This window comes from Rhinolophus ferrumequinum, chromosome 13 (genome assembly GCF_004115265.2).
Source record: "Rhinolophus ferrumequinum isolate MPI-CBG mRhiFer1 chromosome 13, mRhiFer1_v1.p, whole genome shotgun sequence".
Classification (NCBI taxonomy): Eukaryota; Metazoa; Chordata; class Mammalia; order Chiroptera; family Rhinolophidae; genus Rhinolophus; species Rhinolophus ferrumequinum.
The window spans coordinates 48830883-48845671 of NC_046296.1; the positions used below are offsets into that span (position 1 = coordinate 48830883).

The window sequence follows — 14789 nt, forward strand, 5'->3', positions numbered from 1 at the left end:
TCCTAATTCTATTTAGTCTGTGGTAGCTTCTTTTTATGCCTTTTCTTGCTTTTTAAGCATTTTGCTTTCCAACTTTCTCCTCCCTGTGGCGATTACTTTCTTTGGTTTTGGTTATTTATCATATTGAGATAACAATTTGTTTCAATCAGAATTATTTGTCGCATGTAAAATCTCACATCCTTCATGCCAATTCATTTCCTTATTTTCTCCATGGTTAAAAGTTACTTAGAACTTTTCTTTGAAGTTGTGTCAGAATAATATGTTTGTTACATTCCATATATATATATATATATATATATATATATGTATTCATTTTGAAAGAGGGCTCACTTGGTATTACACCACTCTGTTAGAAAACAGGCTAGACAGAAGAAATAAAACTATGATGATAACATTCAATACCTACCAAGACACTGCCCATTCCATCCTCGGAATCCTTCTGTACAGGGAACACACTGGTAAGATCCAGGAGAATTCACGCACTGCTCATCTGGACAAGTACTCGGAATCAAACATTCATCAATATCTGAAAAATCCAAAAGCTAGGTCTTGGACAATTTATCAGGATGCAAAGCAAAAACTTACTTCAGTGATAAAGGTGGAAAAATGCAGGTTCTATCTGGTAGGGTAAACAATAATTGGCTGAAAGACACACTGGGTCTGTACTTAGATACACAGTGATGATGCGTGGGCAAGTATACCTCCGTTGAAACACACATGTTCCAAGGAAGAACTTGACCCTAATTCTCCAACTCGCAGCGTGAGACCTCTCCACTATGGGAGCTGGCCGACTTCTCCGGGGCCGCTTTCAAGTAATAGAATCAAACCTTTCAAGTAATAGCACAGTTTGCCAGAAAGAAGTACAAGGAAAGGGGATGAGAGGGAGGAAGCCATATATCCATCTGGCTAGAGGGTGTCTCTATAGACACTTGATGCTCTAAGAAAATCCTCACTTTGGCTTCATGGGCCCAAGGACATCTTGGGTTTGAATAATTTAAAACCTCTCATATGATAGGAATTCCTTGGAGGTGGGGGAAAAAAATAAAACATTAGGAGAGAATAAATTCATCACATACCTCTAAGATTTTCCAGAAAACATGGTGATATGTGATCATATGATAATATTTTCTGGTAAAACTACACCTTACTTTTCACATTCACAGTTAAGTGAAGGTATTAATCATTGTTCTTTTCAATGTGAGGAAAAACAATGCCTTAAATATGGTTGGGACTATGGCAAAGATAATTACTCAAATAGCTTTAGGCACTTTTAAGAAATGGGGAAAATGTAAAATGTAAAATATAGGACAGATGGGTCAACAATTGAAAATGAGTGGTAATACTTTGGATACTGGCCCCATTTGAAATAAGTGTTTTTCTGGAGTTGGATTTTGCATTTAAGTAAGTGGATTCCATTTCTAAGTGTCCCATTATAAAACATTTACAGGACCTCTAATCACACTTTAAATATAAAGAGATTTTTCGGGACATAAGCTGAAAAGTGAAAGAAATATTTGACGAATACACTGAACATGCATGGGCATTTGATGTCTTCATTCTGGTTAATTCTCAAAAATTATCTCCCATTATAGATGACTACATGTGTGTGAAAAGATGTTTTTCAGCATTGTCAGCATTGTCATTTCTTTCCTATCAGTGAAAAATTCTTGCCAATAGACAATGACACACATGGTTTTTTTGTGTGTTTTTTCCCTTTCCTTTTTTTTTAGGTCAGATGTTCTGGGACTTCTTGTTCTACAAAATAGATGATGCTTGCCAGTTTCATTTTCCAAACAGCATTACATTATTCTCTGGATTGGATATTTTTTTAAAATAGAACTACAACTGCTAAGTCAGAGAAGGTCACTGAGATAGGCTGGTCTGGTAAATAAGGTGCAGTGTTGAGGAACACAAGATAACATCTTTGAACTTCCCACGGCTCTCACCTCTGTTTGCTGTTCCTCCATCTACACAGTAAGGCCTACCTGACTGGTAATATCTTAACAGAACAAAGTAAGGAGGCATGAGATAATGTCTATAAAACTACAATAGGCTCCGTGGAGACTGGCGCTGTTTGAAAGCAACTCTGTTAGTGACAGCTGAGAAAACCTTCAGTGAGCCAGAAGCCCGGGGACCTTTGGTTGTGGTCCATGATGAAATTAGAAAACAGCTATGTTATTTGGCTCCTTCTTCTTTTCAAGCCTTTTCATAGTAATAGAATTATGTATTATTTACTCATGGAAACCTGGTAATATTTCTGTGAAATAATTTGCATGCATTGAATATTACTGAATAGTCCCCTGTTTTCTATTTAATTTTCGAATTTCTTTTCTACTCCTTTCCACTTTCTATCCTTATGCTATAGATATTAGTTACTATCTTATCTTCCCATCCTGAGATTGTATGTAGAACTGAAGGATCCGTATTTGATCTCTTTGGGAAAATGTTGCTTTGCACATAAATGCTTGTCAGATAATCTCTCTCTCTCTCTCTCTCTCTCTCTCTCTCTCTCTCTCTCTCTGTCAAAATACTCCCCAAAATATGGATGTACTGAAAAGATCTATACAAAAACAAAAGGAGTCATGGAAGGGGGAAGTTTAAAGAAATTAACACTTTTTGAGAACTAATAAGGTAGCAGACACCATATGAGCTACTGCAAACACAGTTATTTTCACAACAACCTTAAGAGTTAACTTCATGGTTCCCACTGTACAGATGAAGAACTAAGTTTCAAAGGGGCTAAGTAACTGGCTCCAAGGCATATAGTCACGAAATGTGGGGGTCGCGAGCTGATGCCATAGCTCCTGTGTCTCTTCTGTGTCTATGCTGCCTCTCCGGAGCAGAGGGACAGGTCTCTGGAAGAGATGACTGGAGACATGTCCCATTTGCACTGTACCATGGCCCTCGGCTGTGAGGAGAGAGCTGAGAGCTCCATTCTGATCTGAGTTGGTCAGAGATGCAGTAACATAAACCACTCCCACTTCTTTCTAGATTAGAACCAAAGGGGCCAAGGCAAGAGGCCAACAGGAGAGGCAGGTACAGCCTGCCAAAAAACGTCAAATTAGCTCTCCCTCCAGGCTTGGGTCATTAGAACTGTGAAGAAAACCAACATGCAGAAGCCAACGGACAGCTGAGAGCAGCCTGCCCCAACGAGTGTGTCCCTCCTTCACTCTCAAAGCCCAGCCATATTAGAAAAGAGGCTGATCCTTAGACAGCCAGGCAGGGAACCCCACAGAACCAATACGAGCCCTACATCCAGGCTCCTCGAAAACGTACTCAGAGACCCCTGCTCTTTTCCTTCACATTTCCATGGCAGGATTTAAGCAGAAGTTTAATCCTGAAAATAATTATTAAAAAAGTACGATGTTGGTTTCCAAAAGAACCTGTGTGTAACTTGGATACAAACATTGAGCAGAAATATTAAATAGCTAATCATTTGGCCATGCTACAAAAACTCTTCAAAACATTTTTATAATGAGGGAGAACTCATTGCTGGGGTCAAAATAAAGAAATTTTATCTAGCACCATTTGAATTTGACCTGGAGTTGGTCAGACACTGTTCCTGTCGAGAGTCGGCAAGCAAGTTCCAGAACATACGTAAAAGAAAGAAGTTGAGACAAAGGAACGTAACAAGGTGAAAAGGTCAAAAAGTGAAAATCAGCAGTGGTTCCATCTGCACCATGTCCCCAGATGCTGAAATTAAGTTTGGGTTTGTACTAACTCTGCAATTAGTTGCTCTAAAATGATTTCACTCGAAATACCAGGGAAGGAAGATACTGAAGTGGGTAAGAAAGAGCATGAAGATGGAAAATAAGAGCCATGGAAGTGAGACCAAGAGGCTGTGAATCCAGAAGGCGGGAAGAGCTTGGATGAGCAAGTGCCATCACAGACTAAGAAAAGGAGAGGAAGAACCAGAGTAGGGGCTGACCAGACTCGCGCCCCCCGACCCAGCCCTGCATTTCACAGTCTTGTTTACTCAGCACTCAGAAGGGGGTCCAGTCTCCCTGTTCTCTCAGCAGACTCACCCTCACAGTGTCCTCGCGGAGTCATGCGGTACCCGCTGTCACAGTATTTGCACCGGAAGGCCCCCACAGTGTTGATGCAATGCCCTTCCCCACACACATCTGGCCTCAGGCACTCGTCAACATCTACAGGAAGCAGAAAACATTGCCGAGTTTTATTCTCCCAAATATAATTCCAAACCTCTCACATCTCCCAGGTGAGTCAGAATTTAAGAATGAAGTAACGGATTCCTACTGCTATCTATAGTCTCTTTGGTTTGTTCGACATGCTTCAAAATTGCGAGGTTTTGTATATTGTGGGATCCAAAAGACACATTTACCGCCTCTGGTCTCTGGACACACTCGGACACTCTTCATTCCAAAGTGTTGGAGAAAAAAATTATATTTTTATATCTTTCAGTATCTCGCAGGTTACTATGTCATAGCAGGTGTTTGTAAAAAAAAAAAAAAATTCTGGGTTGTCTGTATAAGCATGGAACTGATGGGATCATAGGGGAGGTAAAAACCTGGACCTGGAAATTTATTCATCAGGAAGAACACTGCCATTACCTATGCAGTTAGTACCCTCCTCACTGGCCATAAATCCTGCTGGGCAAATACACAAGAAACTTCCCTCAGTGTTTTCACAGCGTCCCTGGGAGCAGAGGTGTTGGACCTGAGTGCATTCGTCAATATCTGTTAACAAAATTACGGATGAAAGGATTAGTGTACTGTAGCATGAAATTCTCAGTCTTCCTGTTCATGAAATACCAGCATACTATTTCGTGTCCCACACACCTTTATGGATGAGGAAAACAGTCAAAGGAGACATGACTGTTTTCCTCAAATACTTGAAAAGCTATTACTGGGAAGAGGGAATACGTATTGTGCAGTGTTTCAAAAGCTGAAACTACAACCATGATATTGGTGTTTCAAAGAGACAGATTTCAGGTCCACACAGAAGGACCTGCCTGATAACTGGAGTCATCTAAGTGCTGCAGTTTGCTGTGCAACTGCCAGGACGGCAGAGTAGGGACAGTCAGAGGTGCCATGAAAGGGACGCTTCCACTGTGTACACAGGTGGAGCTAACTAGATTGTTATGATTGCCCTAGTCAACTCTTTACTTTAGGGTTCGAATAGTGTATACAATATGAGCAAATGAAAGAGAAATAGCCATATTATGAAGTGGACGACCCATACGCTCCACAGATATACACAAAACCAAACAGCAAAAGTCACACATGTTGTTTAAGTGCATGTAGCATATTAAAGTCCTATTAAGTAGCTACATGCCTTTGTTGCTTTATATCATAGTTCCCCGAAAATAAGACCTACCTGGATAATCAGCTCTATTGCGTCTTTTGGAGCAAAGATTAATGTAAGACCCGGTCTTATTTTATATAAGACCGGGTCTTATATAACATAAGGTAAGAACAGGTCTTATATTATTTTTTGCTCCAAAAGACGCATTAGATCTGATTGTCCAGCTAGTTCTTATTTTCGGGGAAACACGGTATTCACCTTACAACCCCTAGTTTCTAAAAAGTAAATTTAGTGTTAACACAATAAAATGATTCACCGAACACCATTACCCCTCTTCCTGGGATTTTCCAAAGAAGCACAGATTAGGTCCCTTGTTTATAAATTCATTAATAGCTTTGTGTCAGCATATATCGATTTTCAATTTAGAAATCCCTATTAGAAATTGGATTTTATCCATGTGGATGAATATAATTCTTTACTGCAGTATATATTAACTTGGTTTTGCTAAATAAATGTTTATAGGTACCTATTTCTAGAGCTATTTTATATACGTTACCTGAAAAACTTTTGGAAATTATTTCACTTTTATGTAACTGTATTATACTTGGCAAGGTAGCAGGCAGTACTGAACCAAGAGGTAAGAGCATCCCAGGAGTTTAGTGAACAACTTTTTGAACACCCTTAGCTCAGGAATAAAAATTTTAAAATATTAAACACAACAACATTTCCCCATAATTATAGAAAAAATGTTCTTAATATGCAAATGTTTGATATTTAATAATTTCATCTGTCAAAAGTGTCTCTTACCAATACACTTCCTGTGTTGCTCGCTGAACTTGTAGCCCTCATAGCATATGCAGGTATACCTCACCGGCAAGTTAATGCAGTGTCCTGCTCCACAGATGTCAGGGTTCACAGTACATTCATTGATTTCTTTAAAATAAATAAATGTGGGGGAGACAACAGGTATAAACATAAAGATTTCACTGCTACTTGTAAACCATTTGTGTTTCCCAATTAGCTTATTGCCAGCTATGCAATTAGAAAACAAAGATTGACCTCTAAAATCAAGTATCAATTCATTTGATTACTTTATAATTGTTTTGGTAGGCCCACCCAAGGTCATCAATAATTCCAATGAAACAACTCAATGATGAACTAGAGTGGGTGGAAACACAGAACGAGGCCACGTTGGAAGTTGTAAGATGATCACTTCTTCCTAACTCCCAAGATGGTCTATCAATGAGTTTCTATCCATCCCAGTTCATCTTAGATAATGGATTTTGAGTCTTCATAAGATGTGTCCTGATAAGAAATATGCAGTAACTTTCTATTCATTTAGCAGGCCAAATTCAAGTTCCAACAACGAGGTCCAACCTCCTCCAAAATTTCTCATTAATTCTTAAGAAAGATCTACCACTTCTAATCAAAGCAAAACTTCTGGGGGTAACTTTACTCTTCATCTGTCACTTCCAACATGAGCGTATATTATTTATACTGGTAAAGTAGAATCTTCTTCCAAATCTTATCTGCTAAATTCCTCCCTTACTCCTCTACCGATTCCTGGTTGAGACCTGCCTCTTCTCTAAAGCCTGAGCACATCAACCCAGAGTCCTCACTTCACTCACAGACAGACTCTGTGATAGAAGCGGGGTCGTTGGAGTCTGGTGGGTTACGGCCGGCAAAAGGAGCTTAATCACCGAAAAGACCCGAGGACTCAAAAGTGGCTTTCTGAGATGAATTACTGCCCTAAAATCGTCTGTTTTCCATGACCTTTACAAGGAGGTCTCATGGTATAGCAGTGGTCAGGAGTGCAGTCTTGGAGACAAGTACAGGTACATATCTTGCTATCCTTTCTTAGGCAAGTTACTCAAACAACCTATGCCTCCCTTTTCTGCATGTGTAAAATGGGAATAATCAAAGCACCAACTTCAGACTGTCAGCTTCAAAGGAGGTAACTTAAAGAATGCATGCAGACCAACGCCGGGCACATTATATATGCTCCATAAAAGTCAGCCATTATCATCATCATTACTACTGTTCCTGTTGAAGTCATTTAAGGATATATAACGAAGAAACAGCACATTTACAACAATAGCTATTATCTCATTGTCATCACATAGTAAACAATGCTTAAAACACGTGCTGTCGTGGAAGAGCCCAAGTGGCCCAGTGTAAGAAGATAGGGGCCTTGAGTATGACAAGCTAAAGCAGAGCTTTGTTAGAGGGTTCTGTTATTTGAATGAGAAGAAAAACAGGTGTGCCACTGTCACCAATCACCTACTATGCATTCTGCAGAGCAAGGATGTGAAAAACGGTGCCTTAGCAAAGATTCACTATGGAAATGCCCTGCATTGGAGTTGAAGTTGCTCTCCAAAACCCAAACCACATTCTTCATTTCTCATCAAGTGCTACTCACTGTGCTGTGACTTTAAGACCATGATGCAAGTCATTTGAAAAGTTGCTAAACTTTAAAAGAAAGCATATAAATACACAGCTACCATAGTCTACACAAAATCATTGGATCTATGAGAAAACGACACATTTACAAATTACTGGTATCTTTAGTGAGCCTATTTATGCTAATTCACTTTCAGAACAATGGATTTGTTTATGCTCAGTATAATATAAAGTTATATAAAAATAAAATAATTCAAAAGGCTAACACACTGGATGATTTACATCACCGCTATTAAAATCTGAGGTTTTCATGAAATGCTTGATCAGTACTCACTGTGCCATCCCCCACACATACGAAATTGTTGGTTCCCAAGTATTTGTCACTTTTCAAACATATTAAGGATGGAATTTTTACGTGTGTAAATAAAAATCTTCAAACATATGTGATGCTTAATTCAAATAAGGCACATTCCTCTGCCATAGTTTGCCAACATATTTAAATAGTTTCTTAAGTCAGCTCTAAGATAGAAGAAATTCTTAAGAATTAGTTTTAGGAAATGAAATGAATAATAATGCCCTTTTCTTCCAATCCAGTATCTTACATAGAACCTATGAGGTTGAAATTATATTTATGAGGCATGTTTGAGGATCTTTGGCAGATTTCCTCATAGATTAACAAGTCTATGAAGATGCAGCTTTTAAATGTTGATCCCAGTTGGCAAAGAACTAACATATATAAAAAAATGTTACTCTGACACCACTAGAGGGTACTAAGAGATACATCAAAGGAATGAAGGAACGTTAACTAAAACATACTTGATTTCTAAAATATACTTGATTTCTACTTGAGTCCCATTTTTTTTACCCAAGTGATTAATTAATGTAACTTTCATTGGTTTGACCTCAGAGATCCCCCGTTCATACATATGCTAGGCAGAGCTCCACCCTTCTAGGTAGAAAGAAGAGTCATTACACCTTCAAAACACCTCTGCCTGCTTTCTCTTCATTAAGTCATCAAAAAATTAACACTATTTTTTAAGGTAAAAATAAATTATTGGTCTCATACCTCAAAACTTTTAAAGCATGTCTCCCACTGCCTCCTCCCATATTTTCCCTACTTTTCTGTTAGATTTTCATTCTGCAGCACATATTATTACACAGAAGGTGAACACTGGGGGTATTGTCTTGAAAAATATGAAAAGCTTTTGGCTTTTTCCACTTTTTTTTAGGGGAAACACATCATGCCTTTTATTTTTCGAAAAGGTCACTAACAAATAGGTACCGTATTTTCCCGAAAATAAGACCTAGCTGGACCATCAGCTCTAATGCATCTTTTGGAGCAAAAATTAACATAAGACCCGGTCTTATTTGTGGAGAAACATGGTATGTGAACCTGTGATCCTGAGAATGGATCAGTTTATGTCAAAACATACATTTCTTTGAGAGGACTGTGTCGACATAAGCCCTAGAAATATCGCAAAGACTCACACAAGAAGCACTGGTCTCTGGGGTACTAGATAATGGTAGTGTCTTGTCTCCTTTAGCGTGCTTGGTTTCCTAGAGAAAGCTCCCACTGGACTCTTCCATGTGTCTTTCATAAAACCCGTCACATGCTCTGGGGTTCTCAGGACCACCCTACCCTTTGCTACCATATGCGCCCCCTGAAACAACTTCACCTTCACTGAGTCAAGGACCTTATTCAGTTTCTTTCGCTAGAGTCCATTTAGAATTTGGAAAAACAGCCATGACCAAAACACCAATGGAAAACCAAACACTATCCCAGCAACAAGGCCAAGGGTGGATTTAAGAGTTTGGTATTTCTATTACATTTTCTAGAATTAAATGAAAAAGAAAGCTTTTGACCAAATATGAAAATGAGTATGCTGACCTTCAGATATTTTTCTTCATCATATAATTATTAAAAATTAATGAATAGATACAGCCTAGAAATATTAACGTATGATGATTTTACATAAAAAAGAGAGTCATTTTCCCTCAACATACACAGTTTATTGAGGCTGTAACATCACTGCTGATAGGCGTCAGGGACAAATGTTTCTTTAACAAAGGGGTCAATTCTGAGTTCTGGAGAAGATCTGATGAGCAAATAGCTTTTATAATGTCTTACAATGATAATTACAAAGATTTCTGCAGGCAGTCATGGAAGTCAAAGAATAATTTCTGGTTGGTCTGCAAGGGCCATGGAGAAAGTTTGGGAAGAGCAGGAGGAAGCATCAAACGTTAACTCATGGAAAGCTTTACAAAATGCCCTGGCTTCCTGACTGCCCCACAATGAGCGTAAATTGTCCCACAACAATTGAAACAGATGTTTCCACTTTGCAAATATTTGCCAGAGAAATAAAGGTTTCACTTTCCAACCTATTCTTGAGCTGTTAAGACACTATGATAAATCAAGAATTTATATGCTGAAATGTATAATTTATTTGGAACCACTGTGCCAATTATGTTGCAAGCCACCAACTCAGCTGTTCAGAGTGGAAAATATCACACTTATTTCCTGTAAATATGTGGCTCACTTTATGATTATTGCATGTCAAAGGGTGTCTGACAAAATCTGAAAAAGCTACTTCCAATCTCATTATCCTAAAGATATCATCACTAGGCAACATGGAGCTGATTTTATTTATTTTAGACTCCTAATTATTCTATCCCTTTCTTCAACTTATGGGAGAAACTAATACTGACAAATACTAACCTCCTCTATGTTTTAGAGGGAAAATCGCTGAATAACATTCCTAAGAGAAATGAGCACATTGCTTCCTCAATCTATATGTTTGGCACTTCTACCAAACCAATGGGGAACATCCATATTTTGATTAAATTAAATTTGATACAAAATAGTCTTCTTGTTCTAGTGTAGATTGCTGACCATAGTGTAGCTCCAAAGTTGCAAACCGTTTTCATTCAATGGCCATTTATAATATTCTCCCCATGGATTGTTTCAGAAAGATTCTTTTACTATTGGAAGGGGGAGCACCTACAAATGCTGCGTGAAAATGAAATTTCGATGTTAACTTGTTTCCTGTAAGGAAATATTTGTGTTTCAAACATGTGATAGCAGATGTTAGTCCTGTCTTTCCGCCAAACTCAAATTAAGCTCTTTTAACAACTTCATATAGCACAAGCTACTTTCTTTTTTTTTTTTTCAATCAGCTCTGCAGTTCAGTCGAATCTAAGTAACTTCAGTTTGCTATTCCTCATGCAGCTGCATTTAAATGACGAAACTGCATTTATCTAGCCAAACTTAACCTCTACAAAGCTAGTTTGGAAGAGGTTTGTCCATTGAAGTCAGCCATTGTTAAAAAGGCACAAAACTCAAAGCACATTTTCACATTGGAAAATTAAAAAAAATTAAAAATGCATTATGTAGGGGAAAAAAGCAACTAGTAAATTACATTGTCCCAACTGAAAATTTTTTTTTTAACACTAACGTTAACAATTAAAAGATATGAAAAGATCCCTGCTAACCAAGATACAGTGTTACATGTTTGTAAGCCTTGCAGGGCATAGCAGATTATCTTATACATGTATAAAAAAGTGGGTAGACTCATATATGACTTCACAGTGAAGGGTATGTTAGCCATTATCATTTTTTAAAAATCCCTATCATTTCATTGTATCACTCTAGAAATACTCAGAAAAGCTAACATTTTCTATCACTTTGCTCCACGTTGAGTAAAACCAAAGAACAGTTGCCCTGCAACACTGTGTTTCCCTGAAAACAAGACCGGGTCTTACATTAATTTTTGCTCCAAAAAACATTAGGGCTTATGTTCAGGGGCCATCATCCTGAAAAATTGTGCTAGAGCTTACTTTCCGGTTAGGTCTTATTTTCGGGGAAACACTGTAGCTGTGGGGCAGGCCATGGCTCTGGCAGGTACACTTTAAGGGTAACCCTACACGAGGTCAGAGAGCACAGCTGAGTCCAAGCTGTGACATGCACTCCTCAGGCAAATGCGTTTCACCCTGGCAGACAGGTGCTTTGTAAGAATACTTTGCAATCTGCTCTCTGTCAATTCAAATACTATCTAAGGGAACTCACATCCATATTTTTGAGAAAACAGCTTAAAGTTTTGGGTTTTTTTTAACATATAAATATTGTATATATTTGATATAACTGTATAAACAAACAATTATATACAGTTGCATATATCTATACAACTGTATATTTCTTTTTTAACACATAAAAATTATCTATTTAAGGTGTACAACTTCATGTTTTGATATGTGTATACATTGTGAAATAATCCCCATACCCCAGCTAATTAGTATAGCTATTTCACATTTCTATTTGAAAAATAATGCATATCATGTTTCTGAGAAAGGAATATTTTAAGGGAGGCTGAAACTATTAGCTTCTCCTGTGATACACTGCCAACTTCATCCTGTTTTTAAGTTGCTATGATACATCTGAGTGATTCTTTTTCTGACTATAAAAATATTTGCCCACTGTAGAGTATGTAGAAAACAAAAAATTTTACAACATCCCGAAACCTCTTGGATCCTACTACAAAAATATATAGTAATAATCACTGCTAGTATCTGGTGTATTTTTTTCCAGCATTTCCTCAATGTATATGTCTTTTTTACATAACTGGTATAATACTTTATGGCCTGCAATTTTTATATACTTCATCTTGTATCTCACAATATTTTGTGACCATTTTCTGACTGATTTTAATAAAATTCTTCAAACATATTATATTTTATGGCAGTATAATGTCCCAATGTAGAGATGCAACATAATTCGCTACTTCCCTATTGTTAAATGTTTAGGTTATTTCTATTTTTTCTCTTCTATACATGGTGCTGTAGTTAAGTATCCACTTATATAAACCATTATCAGTGTCTCTGGGAACATTATTTCCTTACATTTGATATCACATTTTTAAAGCTCTTGATATATATTGCCAGTTTGCGCCTTTCAGAAAAGTCGAACCAGTTGCTGAACGTCACTGTCAGCAATGTATAAGAGACTCAAATGTTACTCTATAAAAAATGAAATGCGAATTGTATGAGAATAAAGATTTATTTTACTTTGCATTTCTTTTATTACTAGTACAGTTGAAATTTCCTATTATATGTTTCTTGGTATTTTCTCTATGAATTATCTGATGATATCATTTCCCCATTTTTCTATTGGCATTTTTATTGCTGATTTATAAAACCTCGCTATGCATTAAGGATATTCACTTTCAGGCTGCTGATTTGTTTCAACGTATGATACGTTTTTATAATCTGTCACTAATGATTAAAACAGTATCTATTATAAAGAATTTCAAAAATATACTGAAGGACATCACAATTATCCATGGTTCTATTAACTAGAGATGGCTGAACACTTTGAGGTCTCTTTCTGTGTTTGTGAACATTTAAAAAATAAAACTGGAATCATTACATTGTGTTCTGTATTTCTTAATCTTGTGACACAAGTTCTCCTCATGACATTAAACATCTTTCAAATCACTACTTTCATAGCGATGAGATATTCCACTGCTTGTGTACCATAATTTATTTAAACCTTTTCCTTCTTTTTAACATTATTTAGATTATCCAAATATGTGCTATTATGACTAATCCTGCCACGAGCAATCTTATACACTTGATACAATTGTGACAACGTCCATACCCATGTCTCCTGTACAGGCTGTCTCACAGAACAAACACCCCACCTACCTGTTACTTGAGTAGGTGCAATCACTTGGCTGGCACTTGATGTAGAAGCTTCAGGAGCTACTTCCACAGGCACAGGAGGTGATGTTTTTTCAATCACTACTATATGAGGAAGGAGGGGATAAAGAGGAAATTACAGCTTGTTATGTACATTGAGATCCCATTTCAAAACGCAAGCCTAATTCAGTCTAGTAACATACCACAGTAGTTGCTGGCTATTAAGAACTATTATAGGTTCCCCTCTAGCCCCAGTTTCAACATTTAGCAAGAATCTCTCAGAGTTATTCAGAAGCCAAAAAAATGACCCCCTCATCAAACGATGATCCTCGATAATGTTCTAATAATATACTACTCCTGACCACAAAAAGTAGTGGAAAACTTTCTTTTACTATTATAATACTTATAATACTATAGTTATTCTAACATTATATGAATATATTCATATACTTAAGTTATTCATACACTTAAGTGTATAATTCCAGTGATTTATTAAACTTTGAAATCAAAGATTAAAAAAAAAATTCTGATCGTACTCTTTATAACTGCGAATACACTTACAAACAGCACAGACCAACAAAGGCTACCTGGAAACTGCGGATGCAAATGAATAGTTGAAATGCCTGGAGAAAGCTGGGGCTGGCCAGGCTCAAGTTTGGTTTTCTCTTGATCCAATGAAGGTATTTCCTGGATGGTTGTATTAAAAAGACAAAAAGAGAACTGAAAGTAGGAATTATTTTTAGTTTCCACATATTACTATTTTCATTTAATTAATTCTGCTCTTAGACAGGCCAATGAATGTCACAGACATTAGACAAAAGCCTGTGCAACTGTGTGATTTTGAAGAAAATATGAACTATTCCTGTGTCATTCCTATGGCGAGTCCTTGAGTTTTTCCTGCGGTGCTGATCCATACACGCAGTACATCTTCACCCCTTTCCCAAGGGCCCAGAACAAAAGGTCTCTTGAAAGGTTTTAAACAAATGTCTTGGCTCAGGGGTCCACACTTAGTCTGGAACAGAACTGATCCCACCGGAGAACCCAGTGGCCACCTCATTCACATGGGCTCTGCCCCAGGAAGACGACCAGCCCCACTTTGCAGGATTAGATAATGAACACAGCAGATGTGCCATAACACACAATGCATTAAAATATGTTAAGCCAGTTAGTCATTATGGTTTTCCTTAACCTCACATCTAATAAGTTCACACCTCCAGCTATGGGAGTAGAATAACAGAAAAGAAATGGGGCCTTAATGAAAGGAGCCCCCAGACTTCCTCTCGTGTCCTGTTGCCCACGCCTGTCCCCTGGGCCACAAGCAAAGAGACAGACTGGCACCCATGACTCAGCTTCCAGTTACAGCCCCTTAGGGCTCACGCAGACTGCTTAGGCCAGGTAAGGCACTGCTCCCTCACCCACACCAGTGTGGGGCC

General features: G+C 37.8%; 1 protein-coding gene across 10 annotated transcripts in view; it reads right to left on the bottom strand.

Annotated features, from left to right (window-relative positions):
- The window catches only part of LTBP1 (latent transforming growth factor beta binding protein 1), a 348164-nt gene that overhangs the window by 97725 nt on the left and 235650 nt on the right, over nucleotides 1-14789 (bottom strand). For 8 of the 10 annotated variants that reach the window (XM_033124736.1, XM_033124740.1, XM_033124738.1 and 5 more), the window contains 6 exons: nucleotides 13944-14043; nucleotides 13363-13461; nucleotides 6073-6198; nucleotides 4572-4697; nucleotides 4026-4148; nucleotides 407-526 (listed from right to left, as the gene is read on the bottom strand). In XM_033124736.1, the coding sequence (XP_032980627.1) occupies nucleotides 407-526; nucleotides 4026-4148; nucleotides 4572-4697; nucleotides 6073-6198; nucleotides 13363-13461; nucleotides 13944-14043 (694 nt within the window). The remainder of the gene's footprint in view (nucleotides 1-406; nucleotides 527-4025; nucleotides 4149-4571; nucleotides 4698-6072; nucleotides 6199-13362; nucleotides 13462-13943; nucleotides 14044-14789) is intronic. The other 2 variants (XM_033124734.1, XM_033124737.1) reach the window with 2 other exon arrangements.